We start from the raw sequence: 23,066 nt of genomic DNA, 5'->3' as shown, positions 1-23,066 counted from the left end.
TGTTTATGGCAGCAGTAAGCATGAGGATGAGCACACAGGGTATTTTTATATTTGCAGAGAATGGTGTAAAGCTTAAGCTCTGCCATTTGCAATCAGCAGCAGCCCATGTGGAAGGACTCCTTGTAGGAAGCGAGGTAGTTGCTGCACTTGATAGAGGATTCTGTTCCAGGAGTTTTCCTGTTTTGATTAATTCTCTCTGCCCTCTGCCAGATCTTGTCTGTAGGTCTTTTTCTCCGCTGAGTTTTCAGGAAGGCTGCACAAAAGTCTATGGCTTAGAGAACCACAGAGTTGCAGTTCACATACTATGTGCCAGAAATATCTGTTTCATTCCTGCCTGTTATTCCCAGTTTCCCTGGTTAGCAAGCTGAACTTTCAGTGTTAGTTTTAACATTTAAAGGAAGCAGTTATTCAAAATGTAAACTCTTTAATACAGTAGTTGGTGTGGCTACATGATTTGTGACATTCCCTTTAGATTCCAGGCGAAATCTCCTCAGCACGGGTGCATGATGTTAAAAATTCATATCTTCTTGAAAAGACACTAAAAAATAACCTGGGATTACTGGCTTTTTCTGTTTGGGGCATGTTGATGAAGGTGCAATTTTCACATGCAATTTAATATTAATTGGAAGTGGTTTGTCTTGAAGTTGTTTCTTACGTTACTCCTACTGGAAAACAGTGCTGTATATCAAGCTGATACTAGTAGGACCCACGGAGAAGCAGTGAGTCTGCCTGTACTGTACCTGTATCTTGAGACTTGCTGTTGTTGGCACAATAGGCATCAAGAGGATATAAACTTAGCTGTTTTCAGAAGCTTTTCCTTAATTTTTGCTTCCCAGAAGAATTAAGTCAGCAGCATGTGTATAGGATGACTGCAGTGACTCTTGACATGCCAAGAATGTCAAACACGAACCTTTAGTTTTAAAAAGGCTTGAATTCAGTATAACTACTTTTGTTTGTTCCATAATTATATCTTTGGTAACTGATGTTGTTAAGAGTGTCCTGCGGTGGTGTGGTGGGTGACCTCTGCTGTGTCCCACTGCTCAAACAAGCAGGGTGCTCGAGGTGAAACGCAAAAACAAATACTGAAAAAATGCATGTCTACCAGTCTCACAAATATTCATAGCTCTGACTTCTCCAGGGGATATTCACAAACACTATGGTGTTCCCACCCCCACAACGTTGAAGAAAGATGAGCTATGGAATGGACAGTGCAGAAGCACAATTTGATATTGTTTAATTTAGGAGCTGAATCACCTTTTAGAAGAACTAAATTTTGTCCACTGAAAGGGGAAAATAAAGATTGGCTCAAATGACTAGAGCAGAGTCAGTGGGAATGTTTTCTTTGCTGCTTTGCCAAGCCCAGGCATTCTGTGGGGATGTATTACATCACTAGGGATGTTAGTTCAGAAATTGGGTGGGACTTAAATGCACATAAGGTGTATGGTGTGGGTTAATGAGACAGCAAGCAGCCTGTGTAAAAGTACGACTGCATAAACTTTTGATGTGCCCTCTCACTTTCACTGCTATTATCTTCTTGGGAGGCAGTGGAGGGATGCCAATAGATCTAAGGACAGGGAGGGGAGAACTTGCCACTACTTCGTTGGTGAATGAAAGAGAAAGGAGGTCGTAATAAAAGTGACGTGTAAATACTCTCTTCCAGTTTTCATCTGGCAGCCACAAAAGGACATGCAGAGTGCCTCAGGATCATGGTGACACATGGTGCAGATGTGACAGCCCAAGATGGTGCAGGTATGCCTCTGTGAAACCACACGTGTAGCCTAATACACTCCTTTTGCCTATGTAGCTCTTGATGTGCAGAGTACAACTACAAATTTAACACCACTGTTTTTCTCCACACACTGTGTAGCATTTGTAACACTTGCAGGTTTACACATACTTGCTTCTCTGCACACAGAATACAGACTCTAAAGCCCTTTAAAATTTTCCCCAATACTGTAAATGTCAGCATTTATAGTGGACTCCAGATGAAAAATAGTGGCTCAATTTTCATTTTATTTATTTTTAAATAAGTAAAAAAAAAATTCCCCTTCCCCAAATTTTTGCTAACTTAATTTGAGGCTCTCTGTAGGTTAAATCAAAATCTTCAGTGTTGCTTTTATGCATATCCAAGCTACTAACCCCATTAACAGTAGAGGAGTTGCACTAAGACATTTCCTCAGGATTATGACGTAGTGGAGAGCTGATACAGGCCAAAACAGATCTGAGCTATTAAGTGTGCTGTTTTAGCCCTCAAAAGTCCTATGCCTTAATTACAGTTCCACTAGAGAATGATGGGAGTTGAATTTGAAACTGGCAAACTCTTCTTAATAGATTTCAGTTGACATATCTGTGGAAACTGTGCCCAGCATTTTCTCTGGCAAGCGGAGTCACGCGAATGAGCTGTCAGCATTCTGTCTCTCCAGTAATGATCTGTAAATGCTGGGCTATGAGGTTCTCTCTTGGCCATTGATTGCAGCTTGAGGGAATTTCTGTCATACACGGAAATCATTTGCCTTATGTAAGACATGCCTGTGATACTTGAAGAAGCAGTCAGATTATACATAATGCTAATGAAATACAAGTACCTGATACGGACTATTACTCAGAATTCATACTTCATCTTGTCTCAGGATTTATTATTGCTTGGATAATAAGAGGATGCCTGCTCTCACCTGAGAGTGTCAACTCAGTATTATTAGGGAAAGCCTTGTCTGTAATAATCACATGATTTACAGTGAGATTCTACTGTCACAAGTGGCTCTGTATTGAGTACTAAATCTTGGTTACTTCTTTTCTTCGTTACATGAGTAATTTATTCTTTTGCCATCTTGGCCTCTAATTTTTCAGATGCTCTGTAAGGTGAGGCTAGAGGAGACTGCAGTCTTTCATTGTAAATTCTTACCTGTCATGTGTCATGATAGAAACAAGATAATTCAAAATTTTGCCTTTGTCATAGAGTTTATATCTGTGCTTTGCCATGGTTGAATTCTTAATTTGCTTTTGTTTGTTTAGGGCACAGTGCTTTACATCTTGCAGCGAAGAACAGCCATCCTGATTGCATTAAGAGATTACTTCAGGTAAAGTAAAACTTAAATGAATCTTGATTTTTGAGGATTTCATTTTGTTTCCTCTAGACTGGTTCTACCAAATACTGACATGTTTCCAACCAATGATCTGCATCACACTCCTGTGCTGTTGTCCTGTCTCCTTGCAATAAAGGGAGGAGCTTGTTGATAAAAGCCAGTGTGGTATCTTCCCTCAGTGGTGCACAAATAGGTTCCCATGTGCAGCTGATCTGACATCACAGGGTTGGGTTTCAAACAGGTCACAGCTTCTGTCTAACTTCCTCTGTTTTGTCTGTGTGGTTGGGCGGCTTGGAAGTGGGTAAGAGGTATGTCAGAAAAGGATTTTTCACTTCTGGAGAGATTTTGATACTGTGCTGTTGCACTGGAATGCTTTCTGTTTGTTGTTGACCATAGAATTGTCTGTTGAGTTTAAAGTAAAAAGGAGAGGCAATCAAAGTAGTTCAGAAGCGGAAATGTGGAGATCTCAAATTCTCAGTAAAATGAGGCAAAGGACAGTGAAGGGTTGGGAAGGAAGGATAAAGAATGGGGAAAGAAACTAAAAATGAACATTCTTGTGGTGTTGAGGCTGAAGACGTGAGTTAGTAGCCAAGGAGAGACCTTGTCCATCGTCTCCGTTTCGGAACGGTGCTCCAGGTGAGTTTTTGGTGGAGATGATCAGAGGAACGGGACAGATTTTTAGGAGTTTGAAGATCAGTAAGACCGTGGCTTGGACTATGGATAAAATAATGAGTAACTCTGCTCAAGTGCAGTGATACAGAAAGAATGGATCCTGTATCCCAAACTCGTTATTGCTTTTCCCTCATTACCTCAGGGCTTTCTGGTTGTCCTGTGACTGACCCCTGTCAATGTCTCTGACAATATCGGGTCCAGATTCATGGATTCTGCCTCCATGCTCGTTGCAAGCCGACTCCTCTGTTCTTCCACCGCTAGAAAGGGTTACCTACTGAGGCTCCCTCCTTCGGGATGTCACTGTGAATATCTGCGAGGGCTAACGCAAACCCATTTGCAGTATAAACAGTGACATCAAGCCGTCACTGATGGTATTGCATGCAGCGGCAAGGCAAACACATCTCGTGGTGTTAATACCAATTGTCTGCTGACCATTCACTTGCCAGCTACAACCAGAGCGTTTTTGTGGATATTTTGCTAACTTTCTTAAATTATGCAGATTTCTAAATATGTTCCTAAGAGCAACCTCATTGGTAACATTCTCCAATAATTAATTATTAGGATTGCTTTGTTGCTTTTGTGGACCAGCTTGTTGATATAAACTGTATGTGTGAGGAATGTCTAATCTTGACATGCTGGAGTTGAATTAAAACAGGCTAAAAAGTTCTGTACATGGGCAGAATCTTGACATTTTTGTGCTAATTTGTGTGAACTTGTTTTCCTAGAAAGCCATTGAAACGTGGAAGGCAGTGCTACACTTGAACTTTAAAAGCTCTAGCTTGTTTTTGAGAAGCCCATTGTTACAGAGTCGTATCTTCTTGTGTTCAGAGAAGAGCAACAAAGCTGTTGAAGGGTCCAGAGCACAGGTCTGATGAGAAGTGGCTGAGGGAACTGGGTTTTTTTAGCTTGAAGAAAAAGAGGCTAAGGGGAGAATTTAAGGCTCTTTCTAACTACCTGAAAGCTGGTACCAAGCAAGGAGAGCCCGTGTTGGTAGGGAGGAAAGCTGTGCCTTTCTGCAGTATCCTGTCTTTGGAGTAGCTCGTAAAACTTTGAGAAAATATGTTCAGCATCAAACATTTTTATTTTCTTGGTGTTTCTCTAATTGCATTTTTTCCCCTTCTCTTTATGGAACTGTGCAGAGTAAATGTCCAGCAGACAGCACTGACAATTCTGGGAAAACAGCTTTACATTATGCAGGTAACTTCTTTGTCGAGAGCTTGTACTGTCTATTTTGTTGTGCTTGATATTCCCAGCTCTTCAGCCTGATGGGTCTTTTGAGGTTCTAAATACATAAATCTAACAGCTCCACCTGATTAGAGGTATTGCAAATTGCAGGTATTATTTTAGATAAGTACTGTGAATGCTGAATTTCAGTTAAATCACAGTTAACAAGCTCAACTTGCACACTTTCAAGTGCAGAGTCATTGCACTACTTAAGATTGGGTTTGATTCTGTTTTTAAAGATCATGTATTTTACTAATTTGGACATTGAATATTTATATTTCTGCATACAAGTTGCTGTTCTTTATTTTAGTCTTTCTGTCCTTGCTTCTTAAAGCAGAAAAACATAATTTGTTTTTCTTGAACATCATTGTAATGCTGCAGCATTACTGAAAGTGGACGCACTAAGTAGAAATTGTGAAAATGGGATTTAATGGACTTTCATGCTTATCCTTTTTTTTATTTTTAGCTGCATGTGGTTGTCTTCAGGCAGTTCAACTTCTGTGTGAATACAAATGTCCAGTAAATGTCAAAGATTTGGTAAGTACCTCTTCTCCCATTGTGTTCTTCAGATATTTCAGAGCTTTTACCAGCTTCTACTCCAGTCAGTCTCAACTGCAGCAGTTCAAAGCGCTACTGTGCTTTCTTCTTGGACTTCCCTCATGGAGGAAGTTTCCTCTGCAGCTTGCCATAGCAGAGGTGGGGAAGTACTGGTGCTTAAATTGAGGCATTGGTACAACTAGTGACAATCTGTTTGGATATATTCAAAACATGATTAAAAATCTTCCCATCAACACCAGTGGGCTTTGGAGAAGGCCCATATGTGGCTAAGTCCTGTGAAATGCTCACAAAGCCCAACCAGGATATGATAAACCTGAGAGGAAGAAATATAGTTGATGTAGTCTGAAGGCTCAGGGAACGCTACGTTCACCATGGTAAAATGTTGGCAAACAGGCAGGTCTGTTTTTGGGAACGATGCAACTGCCTGATAGAAAATCCTCTGATGATAAAGGGGGGAGATCTGACAGAAGTAAAGCAAAAAAGAAGGGAAAAAAAAGGCATAAAAATATTTAAACCTGTTTTGTTTATTTCTGACTTGGATCTATCTCCTCCTTATCTGGTCTTGCTAATAAAAAAAAAAAAATCTGTCACAGAGGTTAGACCTAAACTTTCAGCAGATGCATTTTAAAAGCAAAAAAGTTTTGTTCAGTGTTGAGAACTCTGTAGGAGTATCTTAAAAATGTCCTCAGCTATACCATGGTTCATTATAGGGAGAGGGAGCCAGACCAGCCCCAAATGTGCATGGAAAAAAAGATGACAAACAACGTTCAGAATATGGGCAGTGCATCCAATGGGGAAATTCCAGGAAAAAAAAACATATTACCATGAAGGTGGTCAAACAAAGGAACTGGTGCCCAGAGACATCCTGGTATCTCTGCCTCTGGAGATGCATAAAGCTTGATTCCACAAGTCTGTGAGGAGTGTACTGTACCTTGGAGTTTGCCTAGGTTTTGATTGAGAGCGGAGAGAGAGAAACCCCACATGACCTCTAAAGGTGTCTTCCAATTAAGCCATTCTGTGATTATATGAAATGTTTCATTTTTGCCTTGTACTTTGCTAAAATAACACTTCTGTTGTGGAGCTACATTGTGTAATATTGTGTAGTTCCAAAATAATGGTAGCATTAAGCAAACAGCAAAGGGAGTCTAAACTGCAAAAAGCATTCCTGCTGCTAATGCTTTGCGTCCTCAGTGGTCCAGAGAGGAACTGAGGTAAACTCAGCTTCATTTTAGGAACACGAAGTGTGTACTGATAGTGCCTCACTTGTGCTGTGTAGAAATTAAGTACCTAGTTGAACTTTAAATCTCATAATGATAATGGTAAATAGATGGGTTATTGTTGATAGTTTTTTTTGTTTTTTTTTTCTTTTTCAAATGCATTCCTAGGATGGGAATATACCTCTGGTGCTTGGAGTACAAAGTGGTCATACGGAAGTCTGCAAATACCTTCTGGATCATGGAGCAGACATCAACACCAGGGATAAAAATGGAAGGTACAGCGGGTTAACGTGTTAATTCTTCTCCAAGGCTGATTGAAAATTCTTCCTAAAATAGTTGTTGTTAGGTGAAATAATACCTTCTGTATTAGACAGTAACTACTGATTGCGGAGAAGGCATGTAGAATTCTCCCTGAAGGGAATGGTGAAACAGAAACTATGCAACTATAAAAAAACCTAGATGTGCCTGTAACATTTCCCTTGGGCTACAAGGGCAGTGAATCCTATTTTAAAATTATTTCTGCGAGAATCTGATTGATAGCACTTAGCCACACATCACTTTTCATGTCTCCCAGTTTTAAATGCCACTCCTGTCTTGATATGAGTTGGTTTCTCCAGCTTAAATCCTAACACACTTACTTGGTGCAACATCGGCAGGGTTCTTTTTTCTACCATGATGTAGCAGCAAGAGAAAAATACACTAAAGCCATTTAGTGCAAATGCTATCATCTTACAAGGTGCCACTCTAGAGATTTATTGCATTAATGGATACTGTGTGTGTGGGAACTGTTTTTAAAAAGCAACATCCTTGTAGTGAAGAATGCACTTGTTTGGTGATGCTGATGAGGATCAAGAGGCTCTGAAATTCATGGGCTGATTAACAGTTGGTTAAACTGTGAACATAAAGTATGATGCTGAGAAGACTTGCACATAGACCTGATAGCAATCTTAATTATTATATGTGCTACAATGCTCATATTGTTCTCTGGCAGCACCTGGGAGAATAAAACTGTGCCCTAACTTGTTTTTTATCAGTTCAGAGTTTATTAGTGCTCTCTGTTTTAAGTTGTCTAAGGAAAACTCCATTGTTGTCCTGGTTGGTTTGAATGGCCTCATCGGCACTTTGAACCTGAGGTGCTGCTCTGTCTTCTCCTTCACTCTTACTGTTTAATTAGCAGGCAATGTTAAGGGTTTCTAGTTTAGTTGAAGGTGTTCCTGTCTTCAATAGGAACCACAGATTTTTATATTTATTTTTTTTTTTAAAGAAAGAATTCTTTGTAGAAGCAAGAAAATTATATAACATGGCATGTACCATTATACTTCTCACTTTCCTTCTGGTAAGGAGAGTGATTACTCCTGCATCCTGTGTTCATAAAAATGGTCAAGACTTTACTGGAAAGGAGAAGCCTTAACAGGAAAGGAAGGAGGTAAACTTTGAAAAGGGCATCTCCAGTGTCCTACCTTGTCCAGGCTAAGTGAATTATTTTGGTAATCTAAAATCACGCCTATGGGAGTGGTACCCTAGTTGCTACTCAGCGCTGCTTTTTAAGTGCAGCACTGCAATAGCCGTCACTTCTCTGGGGCTTACGCATTATGGGGAGTGTGTTTAATTCATCAGTGAAATGATTGTCTTAATATCTAGCAAATATTACTGTAGTAACTTGTAGTTTCATGCCTACAAGTATCATACCTCATACCACTGAGAAATGTGTTTGACAGTGAACTGGGTCCACCTATTAGGCATGTTTTCATATTGATGTCGGAGAGTTATGTCTAAGCAGCAAAGCAGTATTAGAGCATGCTTGAAAGGTGAGGATTCCTGTGTGCTTGTAATTATTCTGTACATCTGTTATGACCTCTTCAGGTAATTGAGAAAAACAGTTATAACCCGTTGGGAAAACACTCCTCCTGTATGTTCCTCTTACTCTAGGACCTGGCTCTGCCTCTCTGCCCTGTGAGGTAGAGGGAATTGATTGTGTTCTGCTTGAATTTTTATTTTTTTCTTAAACTGAGAGTAGGTCAGGATTTGAAGTCAAACCCTCATCTCAGTCTTATTGAAGAGCTTTGCTGTTTGTTTGCTGCCTTGATTGAGATCTGTTTGTTTTGTCTTAAAAGCAAGGTGAGAAGAGCAGCAATGAAATAAATGATTTCATGTTATACAACCACTTGCTGAGCTGCAGTTGGAGTGTGGCAGTGGGATTTGATAGTCATGACTTCATTTGCTGCATCCTTTCCTATCTATGATTGTCCTCTCAGCCTCAGGAACACATCTTTAGAAATGTTGGGAGACCTGTGCAGAGCACGACACGTCTTTGCAGAATGCCTGCCTGGGGAGTTTGGGGAAGAGGAGGCAGGGCAGGGGGGTGTTTGCAAGAAGGAACAGTTAATGTGTATGTGTCAGTACATGTTGATAAAATCTTGGACTTTATTGCACAAGAACTGTCACACTTTTTCCCTGGGGGGAAAAAAAAAATAAAATCTGCTGCTTAAAATTATGCTGCTGACTTTACTCTCTGTGTCTTTTTTTTTTTGGTTTTTTTGTCCAGAACTGCTTTGATGATAGCTTGTGAAGCTGGTAACCTTAACATGGTGGAAGCCTTCCTTAAGAAAGGTGCAGATGCCAGTTTAGTAGATGTCTTTGGACAGAATGCCCTGCATTACTCCAAGCTGTCCGAGAATACAGGGATCCAGACTCTCCTGTCATCTAAGTTGTCTCAGGATGTGGGTATGTGAAAGATTCTCACCTCCAGTTTTTCACGTCTTGAACTGGCTACTTGTATGTTCAGTGAGGAACAAATTCACTTCATAAGGTCACATGAGAAGTCTCAAAAGCCACCTTCAAGACGGTCTAGCTGAGGCTTCCAAGAACACAAAAATTTGCCATAGATGGTAATATTTAGCATGGGATAAAGCACTGAGCAGGCCAAAGAGCGGTGTTTTGGAGAAAGAAAAGGTAAGCCAATGTAGCTGCGTTGTGAAGTCCTGCTTACAATTTAGAATAGATCCCGGTTTTGTTACATGGAAGAGTAGGTGGAACATAGAAGTCCTCAGTAGAGGGATTGAGGAAGAAACTGACCATAAAACCCTCTACTTGAATTAAACCAGGACAGATTTCTAAAGTAGAAAACTAATTTGCAAGAATGATAAAAGACTCGTAGAATAACAATTGTCACAATTCTTTCAATTTTACCTCAGTCTGAAACCCGAAAAGCATCAGAGGAAAGAGAATGGTTCCAATGGAATGTGAATATTAAAGTATATTTCTCAGATTTGAGACAGAAATTTAAAAACCAAGTACAGTTATTGTGGTGTGGGAATTAGAGCTGAGAGATGGGTTAGGAATGGCATATAACTTTTTCTTTTATAGCTGTTCTTAATTCCACTTCTTTTCTGCTTCACAGATACAAAGTCACCAACAAAAGCAAAGCAGGTATTTGTTCTTTTCATTTTAAAAATACTTGAACTGTTTATATTTAACGTGATTGGGATGACAAGGAACACTAGTAAATGTCAATGAGATTTGCCATCATTGACTGCTCTGTAGAGTGAAAGGTTTTTGTCACTTATTTAAGATGTGTTTCAGGAATGTGGCTTTTAGATGTAGCTTCTCTCTAGTAGCAGCCAGCACCCTCAGTGGGAAAGGGAAAGGAGGATGTGTGTGTGTGCACATGTGCTGGGAAGATGTGCCAGTTTTCCCATGTGTAATGCAAGAGTCTGGCTTTTGGACTCCCTACCTCTGTCAAGAGTGGAGATGACCTAGAAAGGTTCCCTGTTTCCAAGACATAATTGAAGGTTTTCCTTACTTTCACCTTACTTGAGACACCCACCTTGTAATAATCCCAGCAGATTTAGTAAAATTAAATTAGTTTCTCACACTTTTATTTAGTATTGTATCTTGAAGTGCATGTAGACCTTGTAGACCTGCTGGTGGCTGGAAAGGGGAGAAGGGCACAGTGCATTGATTCATTCCTCCTCTGAGTGGAGAGGTGGGTTTTTCAGGGAACTCAGGCAGAAGTCGGAGGAGAGAAAAGATGGTAGCTATTAAGAATGGCATAAATGGTCCACATATTTATAGAAGTATTTAAGATCACCAGTGCTAAACCTATTGTCAGCTTTTGCTTTTTCACTAAATCTTGTTTGTTTTCACTGAAGCATGGATTACAAGGGGCAGACTCTTATTGTCAGGCATGTTTAATATCTCTGTGTTAGTATAGATGTAGCCTTCACATAGGAAAAAAATAAGGCACTGCATGGGCTGCTAAAGTTGATATTAATGTGGGATTTTATTGTTATTTCTCTCTTTTTTTTCTTTTTTTTTCTTTTTTTTAAATAAAACAACTTGCTCGGACTTTACTAACCAAACTAACAAACCTACTTTTTCTGGCTGGTGAAACTTTCAGCATGATCAAGGCTCTAAATTAAGTTCAGAAAGAAGTGGAACTCCAAAAAAACGCAAAGCCCCACCTCCTCCTATCAGTCCTATTCAGGTAAAGAAAAGATCAATTTTGAGATGCTTATAGAGGATGAAAAGCATTTTGAACTTTATGAATGGTACAGGCTGAATTCCTGTGTCACTCTTACTTTGTCAGCCTGTGTTTCCACAACTGCTTTTCCTGGCATTAGAATGACACCAAGAAAACACGTTGGTTAGGTTACCTAAGCAAAACTTCTTGAAATACAGCATGGTCTGATAAAACTGTACAAATTTTACTGTACAACTGCTTCTTCCACCTAAAGTTGAAGGTCTCCTGTTTTTGCCAACTTCCATAAGTAAATAATAACATATATTTTAATTATATGTATATATGTACACATTGTTATATGCACATATACATATGAAAGTGAAGTACTTAAATAGATTTATATAGGATCAAAATACAGCTTAACTGTTAGGTTTATGTTAAATTGTAATGTTACTTGTATGACAGTTACACTGTGTATATAATTCTGAATCAGAAGAGCGTTGACTAATTAGATCTGTTCTTTGAAGCTAACCTACAGCAGTGAGTTTTGTTAGTGCAGGGAAAAGTACTCTTTAATATGTGTGAGAGTATGTACAGCTACACATACCTAACTTTTTATGTAAAATCTTTGCAGCTTAGTGATTTGTCCTCTCCACTCTCGTCAACTTCAACTCCTGTGACCGGAAAAGGACAGGCTTTCTTTGCTGATCAGGTCTGCAAGGTATCAGTTTTCTGTTCCTGTGAAGCTTAGGGAAGGAAAGTGTAGTATCTTAAACTTTTCTGCTTAATAATCTCTCTTGCTGACTGTAGTGCCTCCCATGAATTAATTAGCTGACTTCTAGTAACAAAAAGGAAAACAAATCTATTTCAAGGTAATTTATAAAGCAAGTGTGGATTACTTTAAAATAAGTCAGCATTTACAAATATGGTTATAAGAGTAAGTATTGATGCTGAGAGAGCTCATTGCCTGACACCAGTGAAGTGCATCACATTTCACAATGCCAAAGCAGAGACTCACCAAAAGGCATAAAGACATTAGGGAAATAGCTGTGTTCTGTCTGATCTTTACCTTATGATTTTGAGGATTTTTTTAACTATATTATAATATATTGATTTTTTTTATTGCAGAGGCTGTAGCCTTCCAAACTGTCTATGAGCTAGCTGCCTGTATTTCATTAATTTTTAATGAGAACTGGGCAGTGGAACTGGAATGGCCATAGCTGATTTTGAAATACTAGTGACATGCTACAATTAAACAAGACCCCAGAAATAAGTGAAATCCATTTTGCCAGGCTTGATCCAGCAAGGCCGATAATGTCTGTATTTCTCTTTGGTGAACTGTCCAACTACACATCTGCTTTCTTTGAAAACACTTTCTTTTGCTGTCTCAGCAGGAAGAGTTCAGCTCCTTTCATCGCGATAATAAAGACAGACTGAGTGACAGCACAACAGGTACACAGTAACAAGTCCTTATTTTGTATTTATTCAGGTGTTCTAGGTGGTGTAAAATGTTGAAACTTGGTCAGAAATCCTCTATGCCTTTCCCCTCTAGAATGTGAGGCATAGCAACTCTTGGGAGTAATGTTTTGTAATTTTGCTAGTAGCTCCCCACCAAAACCTCCTGCTCCTATTGGGTGATCTAACATTTTTGGGAAAGGAGTTTCTTGGAACAGTTGTTCCAAGTTGGAATAAATGGTTTAATTTGAAAGGTTAAAACAACTAACTAGACAGCATTTCAGCTTTTTGAAAGCCTCTGAATCTTTTTTTTTCCCCTCCAAAGGTGCTGATAGTTTATTGGATGTGAGTTCTGAAGCTGACCAGCAGGATCTACTTCTGTTGATGCAAGCAAAAATTGCTTCTTTGACATTGCACAATAAGGAGCTGCAGGACAAATTGCAGGTGGCATATCTTTGTGCTGTTACATTGCTCTCTTAATCTGCTAGCAGAACAAAGAACTGCTTGCTTTTTTTTTTTAAGAGGTGTGCTGTGAAGATCATTTAACAAGCTTCTCAGTGGTAAGATCATGGAAACACTTTGCCCCAAAGGATTAAATCAATGTTTTGATCTCAATTTTCCCATAAATTACTGAATAACTTTGTTTATTATGATAGCCACATTCTAAAAGATGTTGTTAACAGTTGTGTTAGCAGAATTTTAATTTGCATAGCCTGGATTATTAGCTTATGGAGATCAGCCCAGACTCTGAGGAGCTTGGCACTTACTGCCTTCTCTTGCTGGAGATGACTAAATGGGAGCAGCTGGGATTTGAGTTTTTTCTAGAAGTCTCTTCCATGGTGCTTTAATTGTCTGTCTCTGTAGGAAGTAGTAAGATTTTCTTGCCTAGCTAGCTAATATATATATATGTATAAAAGAATGTAGTTGTTTTTATTGTCCAATTGTTTGGATTTCTTTTTGCACAGGAAAGAACACCTAAAGAAGTGGATTCAACTATAGACTCTTATCATTCAACCCAAACAGAGCTTGAGCAAGTGACAGATAAACAAAATGAGTTCTCGGCTCAGGAGCTGAAGTCTACATTAAATGCCACCCAAATTCAAGAGAAGTTGGCAAGCCCCAGTGAAGGAAAAATGAAGTATCTCCAGGAAGACTTAAAGGATGTACAGAGGAAATTAGATAATTCTGAAGCCAAAATAAAGCACATAGAAGCTCAGGTCCAGTCTAGAGTCCCAGAAACAGATCACTTAAATAGCACAGATGTTTCAGAAAATGGTTCTGATCTTAACCTGAAGCTCCAAGAAACTCAGAACAGGTATGAGGAAACTGTGAAGGAGGTTTTAAATGCACAAAGGCAAATGAAGCTGGGTCTCATTTCCTCTGAAAGTGAAGAAACAAGTTCTGATCTGAGTAGATTGAAGGTTACGTGTGGAGAAGTTGAAATGCTAAAGGAAGAATTGAAGAGAGCATTGGAGGAAAGTGAAAGGCAAAAAGAGAAAGTGAGAGAGCTACAGAAAAAGTTTGAAGAAAGAGAGCAGAATGTGGCAAGCAAAATGTCTGTGGAGGAGTGTGAGGAAATGAAGAATTCATACTGCTCAGTCATTGATAACATTAATCAGGAGAAAGCATTGTTGATTGAGAGATATAAAGAAGGGCAAGAGGAAATTAAAAGGCTACAGGACAAGCTGGCAAATCAGACACAGCTGGAATCTAGTGCTGAAGCTGGAGAAATGAAAGATGCTATGCACAGAATGATAGATGAGCTCAACAGGCAACTTAGTGAATTATCTCATTTGTACAAAGAAGCACAAGCAGAGCTTGAAGACTATAAGAAGAGAAAAACTGTAGATGACATAGCTTTGGACTACATTCCTAGAGATGAACATGAGAAATTGATGCAGGTAACAAATTCTTTGAAGTACAAAGCAGAGAATGAGTTATCAGAAGTGAAATCCCAGTACACAAAAGTGTTAGATGAAGCAGAAGAACTGAAGCAACTGTTGGATGCTCAGAAACAAAACTCTCTGCCACTTACTGAACACCATCAGGTGATGAATGCACTTAGAAATACTGTAAAGGAGATGGAGGAAGAAATAAATGGGCTGAAAAGACTCCTTACCAACAAGGAGAGTGAAATAAGAAACTTGCAGAAGGAATTACTGGAAGAAAAAGCTGCAATTAATGAAGTAATGGTACCCAAGGCCACATACGAGAAGCTCCAGTCCTCACTAGAGGGTGAAGTTAGTGTTTTGTCATCCAAACTGAAAGACGTAATCCAAGAGAAGGAAAATGTGTCCTTAGATGCTATGCAACTGAGAAATGAAGTTTTGCACTTGAAAGAAGAGAAAGAAGGTATGCATAGTCTGCTTGAAGCAAAGGAAAGGGAGGTGACTGGTCTTCACCAGAAGTACCATCAAGCTCAAGAAGATCTTCTTGAAATGAAAAGGTATTCTGAAAGCTCATCAAAACTAGAAGAGGATAAAGATAAAAAGGTTAGTAATTCACTGCAGTGGAAGTTTAGTACCTGAGTTCAGACTGCAGAAGATGTTAGGTGGTAACTTAATAGACAATGTTATGTCAAGTGTTACAGAGCTGAGTAATTTTTCAGTGCATTTACCCATCTAAAAAGACAATTACCAGTGTCAAACAATTTTTTTCTCCTAACTGTGAAGAGATGTGCATGATCTTTCATTTACCTCTTTTAAGTTCATGCTATTCAGGCGAAGTGAATACTTTGACTTCTTCAAGTCAAAGGAGTTGGCTTTACAGCAGGAAGAGATTCCAGGGGAGATAAAACATGAAGTTGGTGGCCCTGCCTGTGACAGGGGTGCTGGAACTCTGTGAACCTTGGGGTCCCTTCCAACCCATGCCATTCTGTGACAGAGGAGCAAAGTGCTCTGTTCTTCTGCAACTTCTGTATGTCACTACAGATTTCTTTATAAACAGCTATGTATTCTCTAGCTGTGAATAACTGTCATACATCTGGTATGTTTCTGTCTTGTGTTCAGCAGCAGTATTTGTGAAGATGGTAAATGCAATCCTTGTTTATAAATATTGCTGGCTTTCAGACCAAAAACCACATTTTTAATTGACTGGGCTAGGAGGAGGGAATAGAGCTTTGCTTACCTGTCTCTGTCTGGCCACTGAGTTCACTAACATCTTGTTTTTCCTCATGTCTAAATTTCAACTGACAGATAACCCAGGATACAGTATGCCTTGCAGCTTTTCATGAGAACATGTTTGTTTTTTTTCCTCTCCAGATCAGTGAAATGTCCAGGGAAGTTAGCAAACTAAAAGAAGCATTGAACAGCCTTTCTCAGCTTTCCTACTCAGCCAGTGCCCCCAAAAGACAAAGCCAGCAGCTGGAGGCATTGCAGCAACAAGTGAAGCAGTTGCAAAACCAACTGACTGTAAGTGTGGTAATTAAATCCTCCATTATCCCCAGTTCTCTGAAGATATGTATGCCATTCTTCACTCTTGCCTGATTTAAAATGGAGCACAGTCAATGAGGAATTTTCATCTAGAAATTCCGTAATGTATTAGGAATCTGCAAGTCACGAATTGCTCTTTGCAAATAGTCTAACTAAGGAAAGCTGTTTTCCACAGTATATTTCCTCAGATCAATAGTGGAGCAGAGTTCCTCTGCTTGTATGGGAATGTAGCAACCAAACCTGCTGCTGAGGCTCTGATTTGTGAACAATATGGCCAGTGTGCAGTGGATTTCTGTGTTTCCTCAACTACATTCATCACCTGAAGTATTTTGGGGTTTTCTAAAGCTAAAATAAGTTTGACTTTCTGGAAGAAAGTCTGTAGTCACTGAAGGCACGAAGCTTGAAGTCAAGCAGATCCATCTGCTTATAGGGATCATAGGTTATTCTCTGAAATTCCAAACTGCTTAAAGATTTATTTTGTTAATGTATTTGTGCATGAAAGGCCCAGTCTTCTACGCTGGGTTGAGTCAGAACTGCTATTTTTGAGAGCTTGCCTGTCTAAAGGAGCACTTTAATTAATCGCTGAGGGTGAGAAGGTGGCACTGCCCACCAGAGGCCTTTGTTGAGAGCTCTGCACTACGTCTGAAAGGGGAACTCACAGCCTGACAGGGTAGATGACTTAACCTGGTGTCTGCTGTCTTACCTTCCCCAGCAGACAGCAGGAGTCATCAGTACGGATGTGGGACAGAAAAATTCCCTTGCTGTGGAGAGAAATACACAGGCAGACAGTTAAACAGTGCACCCTGTCACTGTAATGGCTCAGGCTGTTTCTTATCCCAGTGCATCACGTCCAAAAGGACCCTTTACATCTCCCACTGCCTAAGGACCAGCAAAGTAGTCTGAGGTGCAAAGGTGTGCAACATGTTAGGAAAGAGGGTAGGATTTAAAACAGGACAGAAGCATTTTTTTCCTCCTTGTAGGCTAACTTTCCTAACAACTTCATGTTAATTTGGAAAGATGGCTTCTGGAATGTGGCAGCCTGGGATGGTGAAAAAGGAGGTTGACTTTCCTTGCTCGAATGTGTAGCAGTTAACTGAGGGTTTCATGGGTTAAGACCTTCATAAGCACCTCCTCTCCCTGGGAAGGTCTTAGCTGACGGACAGGTCACCAGCTTCAGGGAAGAGCTCAGTTGCAGTTGAAGGTTGATTTGTCAGAATATTGTTGGTTTTCCTCATTCCACATATTTGCAGCTCCATGCTTTCTACAACTGATGTCATCTCACTACCTTTTTTACTGGGCTGGGTAGAATTACGCTGTTTCTATGGAACATTCTCCCAAGCAATGTATGTTTGGGATGCGTTATGGCACAGCACTGTCTGAGCTGGTTTTTCATGCATATGTAAGACTATGCTCTTTTAATTCCTCACAGCTCTCTAAATCTAGTTGGGGAGTTCTGAATTCAACAGTTCTGAATGATCCCTGACTGTCTGCTTAACTATTTTCTAGGAAGCAAAGAAACAACATCAGGAAATTGTCTCAGTTTACAGGATGCATCTTCTCTATGCTGTGCAGGTATGGTTGCACATTGTCAGTTACACAGTGTTGGTATATTAATGAGGGGTGTTTCTCCTGTAGATCCAGTAAGAACTTTGTAAGTTTTATCTAAAAAGGTATGGCTATTTAAGCCATACTTGAGTCTTTTGGGGAAGTCAATCCAATTACTATACCTCAAAACCAATTTGCACATCATCTTAAAGACCTGAAAGATGCTTGACTTCAGTCATCTTCTTTCTCCCATTGTCTAGGGTCAAATGGATGAAGATGTCCAGAAGGTGCTTAAACAAATCCTGTCGATGTGTAAAAGCCAATCACAGAAGAAGTAAACAAAAAGCCAAGAAAAACTCCCTGTTTTTATTAATTCTCTTATGGGTATTTAGGTTTGCCTTAACGTAAGATTTAAAATTGGCAATTTGCTGCTTTTGTGTTTTTGTGCTGTTTGTGAGGTGGATTTGTCTGTCTGTCTCTACCACTTCCCATGTGCATTTGCGCCTGCAGTAACTAAACACATGCCTGCTTTCCATATCCAAAATGCAAGTATGTTCCTCAGACTTTTACTTAGGCCACTCCATATCATGTTTACCCTGGAAGTACTTTCTAGCTTCCTCCTGCAGAGGGAGGTTAACTTAGAGGAAGTAACTCTCATTGCCTGGTTATAGGTGAAATTCTCCGTAGGGTGTTTTGTACTGTTTATAAGCTGCATCTTGTTACTGGGGAGTAACTTAATTTCTTGATGTTGTAGCACTCTTGATTCCTGACATTTTGCCATATGCAGTCTTTGGCAGAGCAGAAGTGAGCCTTGCAGCAGTGAGCAGAAGTAGGTATTTATGCTAAGCCAGAACATCAGCAGCTACGCTTCTTCGTGTGGTGTTACTCAAGGTGAACACCCCGCAGGGTAGCTGTCCCGACCTGTCCAATGCACTGAGCACACAGAAGATCACACCATGCTTCATAGTTTCCTTGAACTGCCTGGTAGTGGAATGAAACTATTTCAAAAGGTAAAATCATTAGTTTCTTGAAGCTCTGTACAAAGCGGTACAGAAACTTCTGTATAAACAGCCCTTTATGATAGGTTTAGCAATCTATGCAAGTGTTGGCTATGAAGCTCAGGAACAAAACCAGAACATAAACTTTTTGGGGATTATAGTGAACACAAGATGTTTACAGTAAATGTCAATGCCTCATACTTCCTAACCTCACTTTTGTAAAGATCTTCTCTTCAGTATATTTTTATTGGCCCTCTAATGAATTTTTTGTAACTGAAGCATTTTTTTCTACATAATGTTTGCATTAAGCTTATTAACAAATATTTTTAGGTAATCGTGTTTTAGAGAGCTTCTTGTTATACCCCCAAGTACTCAGTAATAGTGAAGCGTAGCGTGAGGTGTTTCCAGTTCGTACGAGGTCCTTGCAGAATCACAGACCTGTCTGTCTGTCTGTCAGTGTGGTCCAGAGCAGCCAAGTTTAAAATGCAACTGAGCCTGCTCTTCCTAAAGCAGTAAAAATGATGGGTGGAGAACAACAAAAGGTGTCAGAAACTTCCACGTGTTGTTTCTAGGGGATAGGCCACCCATACAGCCTGTATCAGCACTTTTACATTGAAAATCAAATAAAAATGCCTGATGTATAGTACGAAACTGTGGAAAAATGTTTGTAAGCACACACTGCACTTGAGGGTACAACCATTCTAAGTAGCTTGCAACTTCACTATGGTATTTGTTTTACTCCTGCTAGTGGGTATATCTCTAATAGAGAAATCTTCTAGAGCTGTTTGATCTATGACGTTATATAGAGTTATAATGTGACAAGAGTCAGCAGTGCCTCAGGCTGACTGGACACATAGTGCACTTATATCACATAATTCCTAACCCTGGCAAAACTAAAATGGATATTAAAAGGAAAAAAATAAAATCACACCTTTGCATCAGTTAGGCAGTGGTGTTACCTTTTTTTTGGGTAGTTTAACTAATCCCTGCTAATTTTGAACAGTATTTTATTGTTAAGTGGTTTTGAAAATGCTCCAAAGAAATGTGAAAAGAATTTTGCTGCAGCACTTCAAAATGAACAACAAGATTCTAAGCATGCTGATGCTGCAAAGGATAAAACTTGATGAACCATTTGTGGGTTGCCTGATGGATTTAGTCTTCTACTTCGTTTTGGTTCGTATATTTATTACAATTATCCTTGTGGAATATTGGAAATTATATACTACAGCATAGCAAGTTTCTTTATATGTAATTTACAAGAAGTTTCCTTATGCAGCAAATAAACTATTTCAGGTTTTTGCATCTCTGTTCTTCCTGTGCCTTGACTCACTTTTTATACTGGAGTTTCACCACACTTCTTGTGTAGTGCAGATGTGTCCTACACTTCATGTTAGGTACCTGCAGTATGTGTACTCCCCTTTAAATTAGTAATAGTTACAGTCAGCCCTGTTGCCTCTCTTCATCTCTCCCTCTCATGGGTTTTATTTGAGAAAATGTTTTTCAGTAACTTACTTGCTAACAATATCTTCCTGTCTGAGGATGGAGCACACAAGTGGCAGGAAGCACATCTTTTTTGCAACATCCTGGGGGGATCAAATAGATCTTAGGCTCTTATAGAAAAATCTCTGTAAGCCTCTCAGTACCAGGTTTGCTTTGAAGAAGGCTGCTGAAAAACTGGTATGCAGAAACCTGTTCTGTGCCAGATCAGCTGGCAATGAAGGTAACATCTGCTTTGATGGCTTTTGAGCTGACACCAGCAACAGGCCTCCCACTTCTGCCAACCCAAGTGGGCATGAGAAGATGGAGAGTGAAGCAGTTCAGGAGATTTTGTCAGCAACTGGGCAAAAATGTCTTGGGAGTGTTCTGTGTCTCCTTGATGGACAGGTCTTTTGACTCCAGTGACATGCAATGGTACATAGCCAATACTTGTGCTCAAGGGCCGTTGACCCTCTTAGATGACCCCAGCTACCTGAGCAGGCTCCACACCAGGAGGGCAGCAGCTTCCTCTTGTTTTGTTCCTCACCAGAGTGTGTGCATGCTTCCAGTGTGGCTTGTGGCTAGAAAAAGGGAAGTGTTTGTTAAACCCCTCCAGTACCTGGTTTTGGTACATTTGGGTTTTTTCCCCTGTACTGCCCTACTTCTGGAGAACTGAGAACACCAGTAAGTGCTGTTCCCATGAGACTGGTGTTTCGGAGGAACAGGACATCCAGAGTAAACAGCTGCCAGATGGTTTGTTCACGTACCTCATGGACAGAGGCACAAGGTAAGAAGCTGGTACTTCCCCTTGCTGGCTGGCACGGGGCTCAGTGGTGGCAGAAAACCCGGATAGTTCCTCAGGTCAACTAAATGCTGACTTACTATGTGTCAGCACAGGACAGCAGAAGCCAAGGAATCCAGGCTGCTATGTGCTGCAGCAAACAACAGCATGGTGCCCTAGGAGAAGCAACCAAGAGAAGGCCAGTGCAAAAGCTGGCTGGAAATCACTTGGCAGATGCCACATGGCTACATGGAACTGCAATTTAGTTCTAAAGCTCACTTCATGTTATGTGAGTTTTCCCAAGCAGTGGCTGGCTGGTGAGAGGAAGGAGGTGTGTGACCTCACATCTCTGGGTTCAGAGCTAAATAAACAACCATTGCTATTAATTTGCTGCATTTAGGCCATAACAGCAGCTCTCTGGGGGGCTTTGGCAGTGTGGGGTACCAGCCTAGACTGTGCAGGAGGCTAAGCCGAGAGGCTGGAGTCCATGTGGGTCACAGGAAGAGAGCTGCCCAGTGGCAGTGCAGGGGTGTCCATGTGAGCCTTTGCCCATCTGTCCTGCCCCTGGGGAGGCTCTGGCTTGGGTTGGAGCAACCAAAGAGTCCTGGGGATTTTTGTGCACTGGTGCTGGCCTTGCAGACACCGAAGGCTGAAGTAATCTGCCCATCAATACGGTGGGGCCCGTGTCCTGTGGGGAGAGTTGCTGGCTCAGGCAGTGTGGTCAGGCCTCCCATCCCAGCACAGGGCTGGATCTCTAGAAGGCGGCAGCACCTTGTGGCTTCAGTTGTCTGTGGGGCCTCAGCCTGCTTCTGTGGGAGGTCTTACGATCCCGGCTGCAAAGCAGCTGTGCTGTGGGTCACGGTGCTGCCTGGGAAAGCTCCTGCAGGAGCAGGGTGTTCAGATTTTGGAGTTGCAGTGTAGGCAGATGTGATGTAACCCAGCATGAATGCTGCAGGCACAAGCACAAACCAGCATATTTTTTCTAACAGAAATGGCCTTTAGTAAAAAACAGTTGATTTAAATCCTCTATTCAGTGTGGTTTTGGTCTGCCACAGGGAAGGCTAAAAGTGCTCTGAATTTAATGTCAGGCCACAGTTAGTTCAAGAGTTCGAGTACCTTGAAACCTTCATCCATAGCAACACCATCCAGTTCCACACACCGGGTCACAGGGGGTGCTGTGGGTTCAAGCCAACTCTCAGGAAAACAGTTCTTAGAAAGTTTCACAATGCTTCTGCCTCCTACTCCTCCTCTACTTAGAGTCTTCACTGATCCTTTTGAAAGTGAGAGAGATCCTAAGTACAGAGTAGAACCCTACTTTATTTTGGTTTTATAACTCTGTTCTTCTCAGGACAGTAACAATTCTGTTAACAGTCATTTCAATAATCACTGTCTTAGAATTATATACAGTGGTGAACTGCAACTGAAGCGAATTAGAATCTGTGATTTACTAATTTCCCACTTACTTGATGAAACCAGAGATTCAATTTTTTTGTAGCTAGAGAATAGCCCTACCCTGTTAAGAGAGCTGCATGCTTTGCCTGACACAGGTTATACTGGCGTGTGACATAAGTGTTCCCTAGGAGAAATGCTGGCCTCCGTCTCCTTGGACGACCTGATGGTGGGATCCTGGGGTCAGTTTTGCCCCTTTGCATAAGCAGTAGAGGTCCCCAGTCTCACCAGTGGCTTCAGGAGGATCTGTTTTGTGATACAATTTGTGCTTCCTGAGGCATTTTGAGGCAACATATCTGCCCCTGTTTACAGACCTTTGGCTGCTCCGAAAGACTCTTATTTGATGAGTTTAACACAGGTATTTACACAATCATCAGTCTTTCAGTCTGTTATTTAAAAGCCTGCCTGCATACTGATCTGTCCAGCTCTGCACTGTTGGCTGTCCTCGTATTTTCCAACAGCCTGAAATGCTCAGACGGTTGGTAATGGGGCCTCCTACCAGCAGCTGGAGATTGGAAACAGGCACATCTAGGTGACATCATCGCCTGCAGGAGCTCAGGGCTGTAGCCCATCTCCCCTCATCCCAGCGGGCAGCTGTCTGCTCCTGCCTGTCCCAGCGGGCTCCACACACTACAGTGTCCTGCTGCCCCTGCCTGGGAGTGATGCCACAGCTGGTACCCTGCGCTGGGCAGCTCTCGGGAGACAAAGCATCACC

The 23,066-nt window shown here is 40.8% G+C and overlaps 1 protein-coding gene across 1 annotated transcript in view; it reads left to right on the top strand.

The window, feature by feature from the left end:
• The window catches only part of RAI14 (retinoic acid induced 14), an 86,638-nt gene extending 66,691 nt beyond the window's left edge, over positions 1–19,947 (top strand). The window contains exons 4-18 of the mRNA XM_084278114.1: positions 1,661–1,749; positions 3,013–3,077; positions 4,895–4,952; positions 5,446–5,516; positions 6,923–7,029; positions 9,300–9,478; positions 10,155–10,183; positions 11,154–11,240; positions 11,851–11,937; positions 12,608–12,668; positions 12,997–13,115; positions 13,637–15,163; positions 15,932–16,081; positions 17,609–17,674; positions 17,908–19,947. Coding sequence (XP_084134240.1) covers positions 1,661–1,749; positions 3,013–3,077; positions 4,895–4,952; positions 5,446–5,516; positions 6,923–7,029; positions 9,300–9,478; positions 10,155–10,183; positions 11,154–11,240; positions 11,851–11,937; positions 12,608–12,668; positions 12,997–13,115; positions 13,637–15,163; positions 15,932–16,081; positions 17,609–17,674; positions 17,908–17,985 — 2,773 coding nt within the window. The 3' untranslated portion in view covers positions 17,986–19,947. The remainder of the gene's footprint in view (positions 1–1,660; positions 1,750–3,012; positions 3,078–4,894; positions 4,953–5,445; positions 5,517–6,922; positions 7,030–9,299; positions 9,479–10,154; positions 10,184–11,153; positions 11,241–11,850; positions 11,938–12,607; positions 12,669–12,996; positions 13,116–13,636; positions 15,164–15,931; positions 16,082–17,608; positions 17,675–17,907) is intronic.
• Positions 19,948–23,066: the final 3,119 nt, after the last annotated feature.

This window comes from Gallinula chloropus (assembly GCF_964237585.1).
Source record: "Gallinula chloropus genome assembly, chromosome: Z".
Lineage (NCBI taxonomy): Eukaryota > Metazoa > Chordata > Aves > Gruiformes > Rallidae > Gallinula > Gallinula chloropus.
This window is presented reverse-complemented; position numbering and strand designations above follow the sequence as displayed.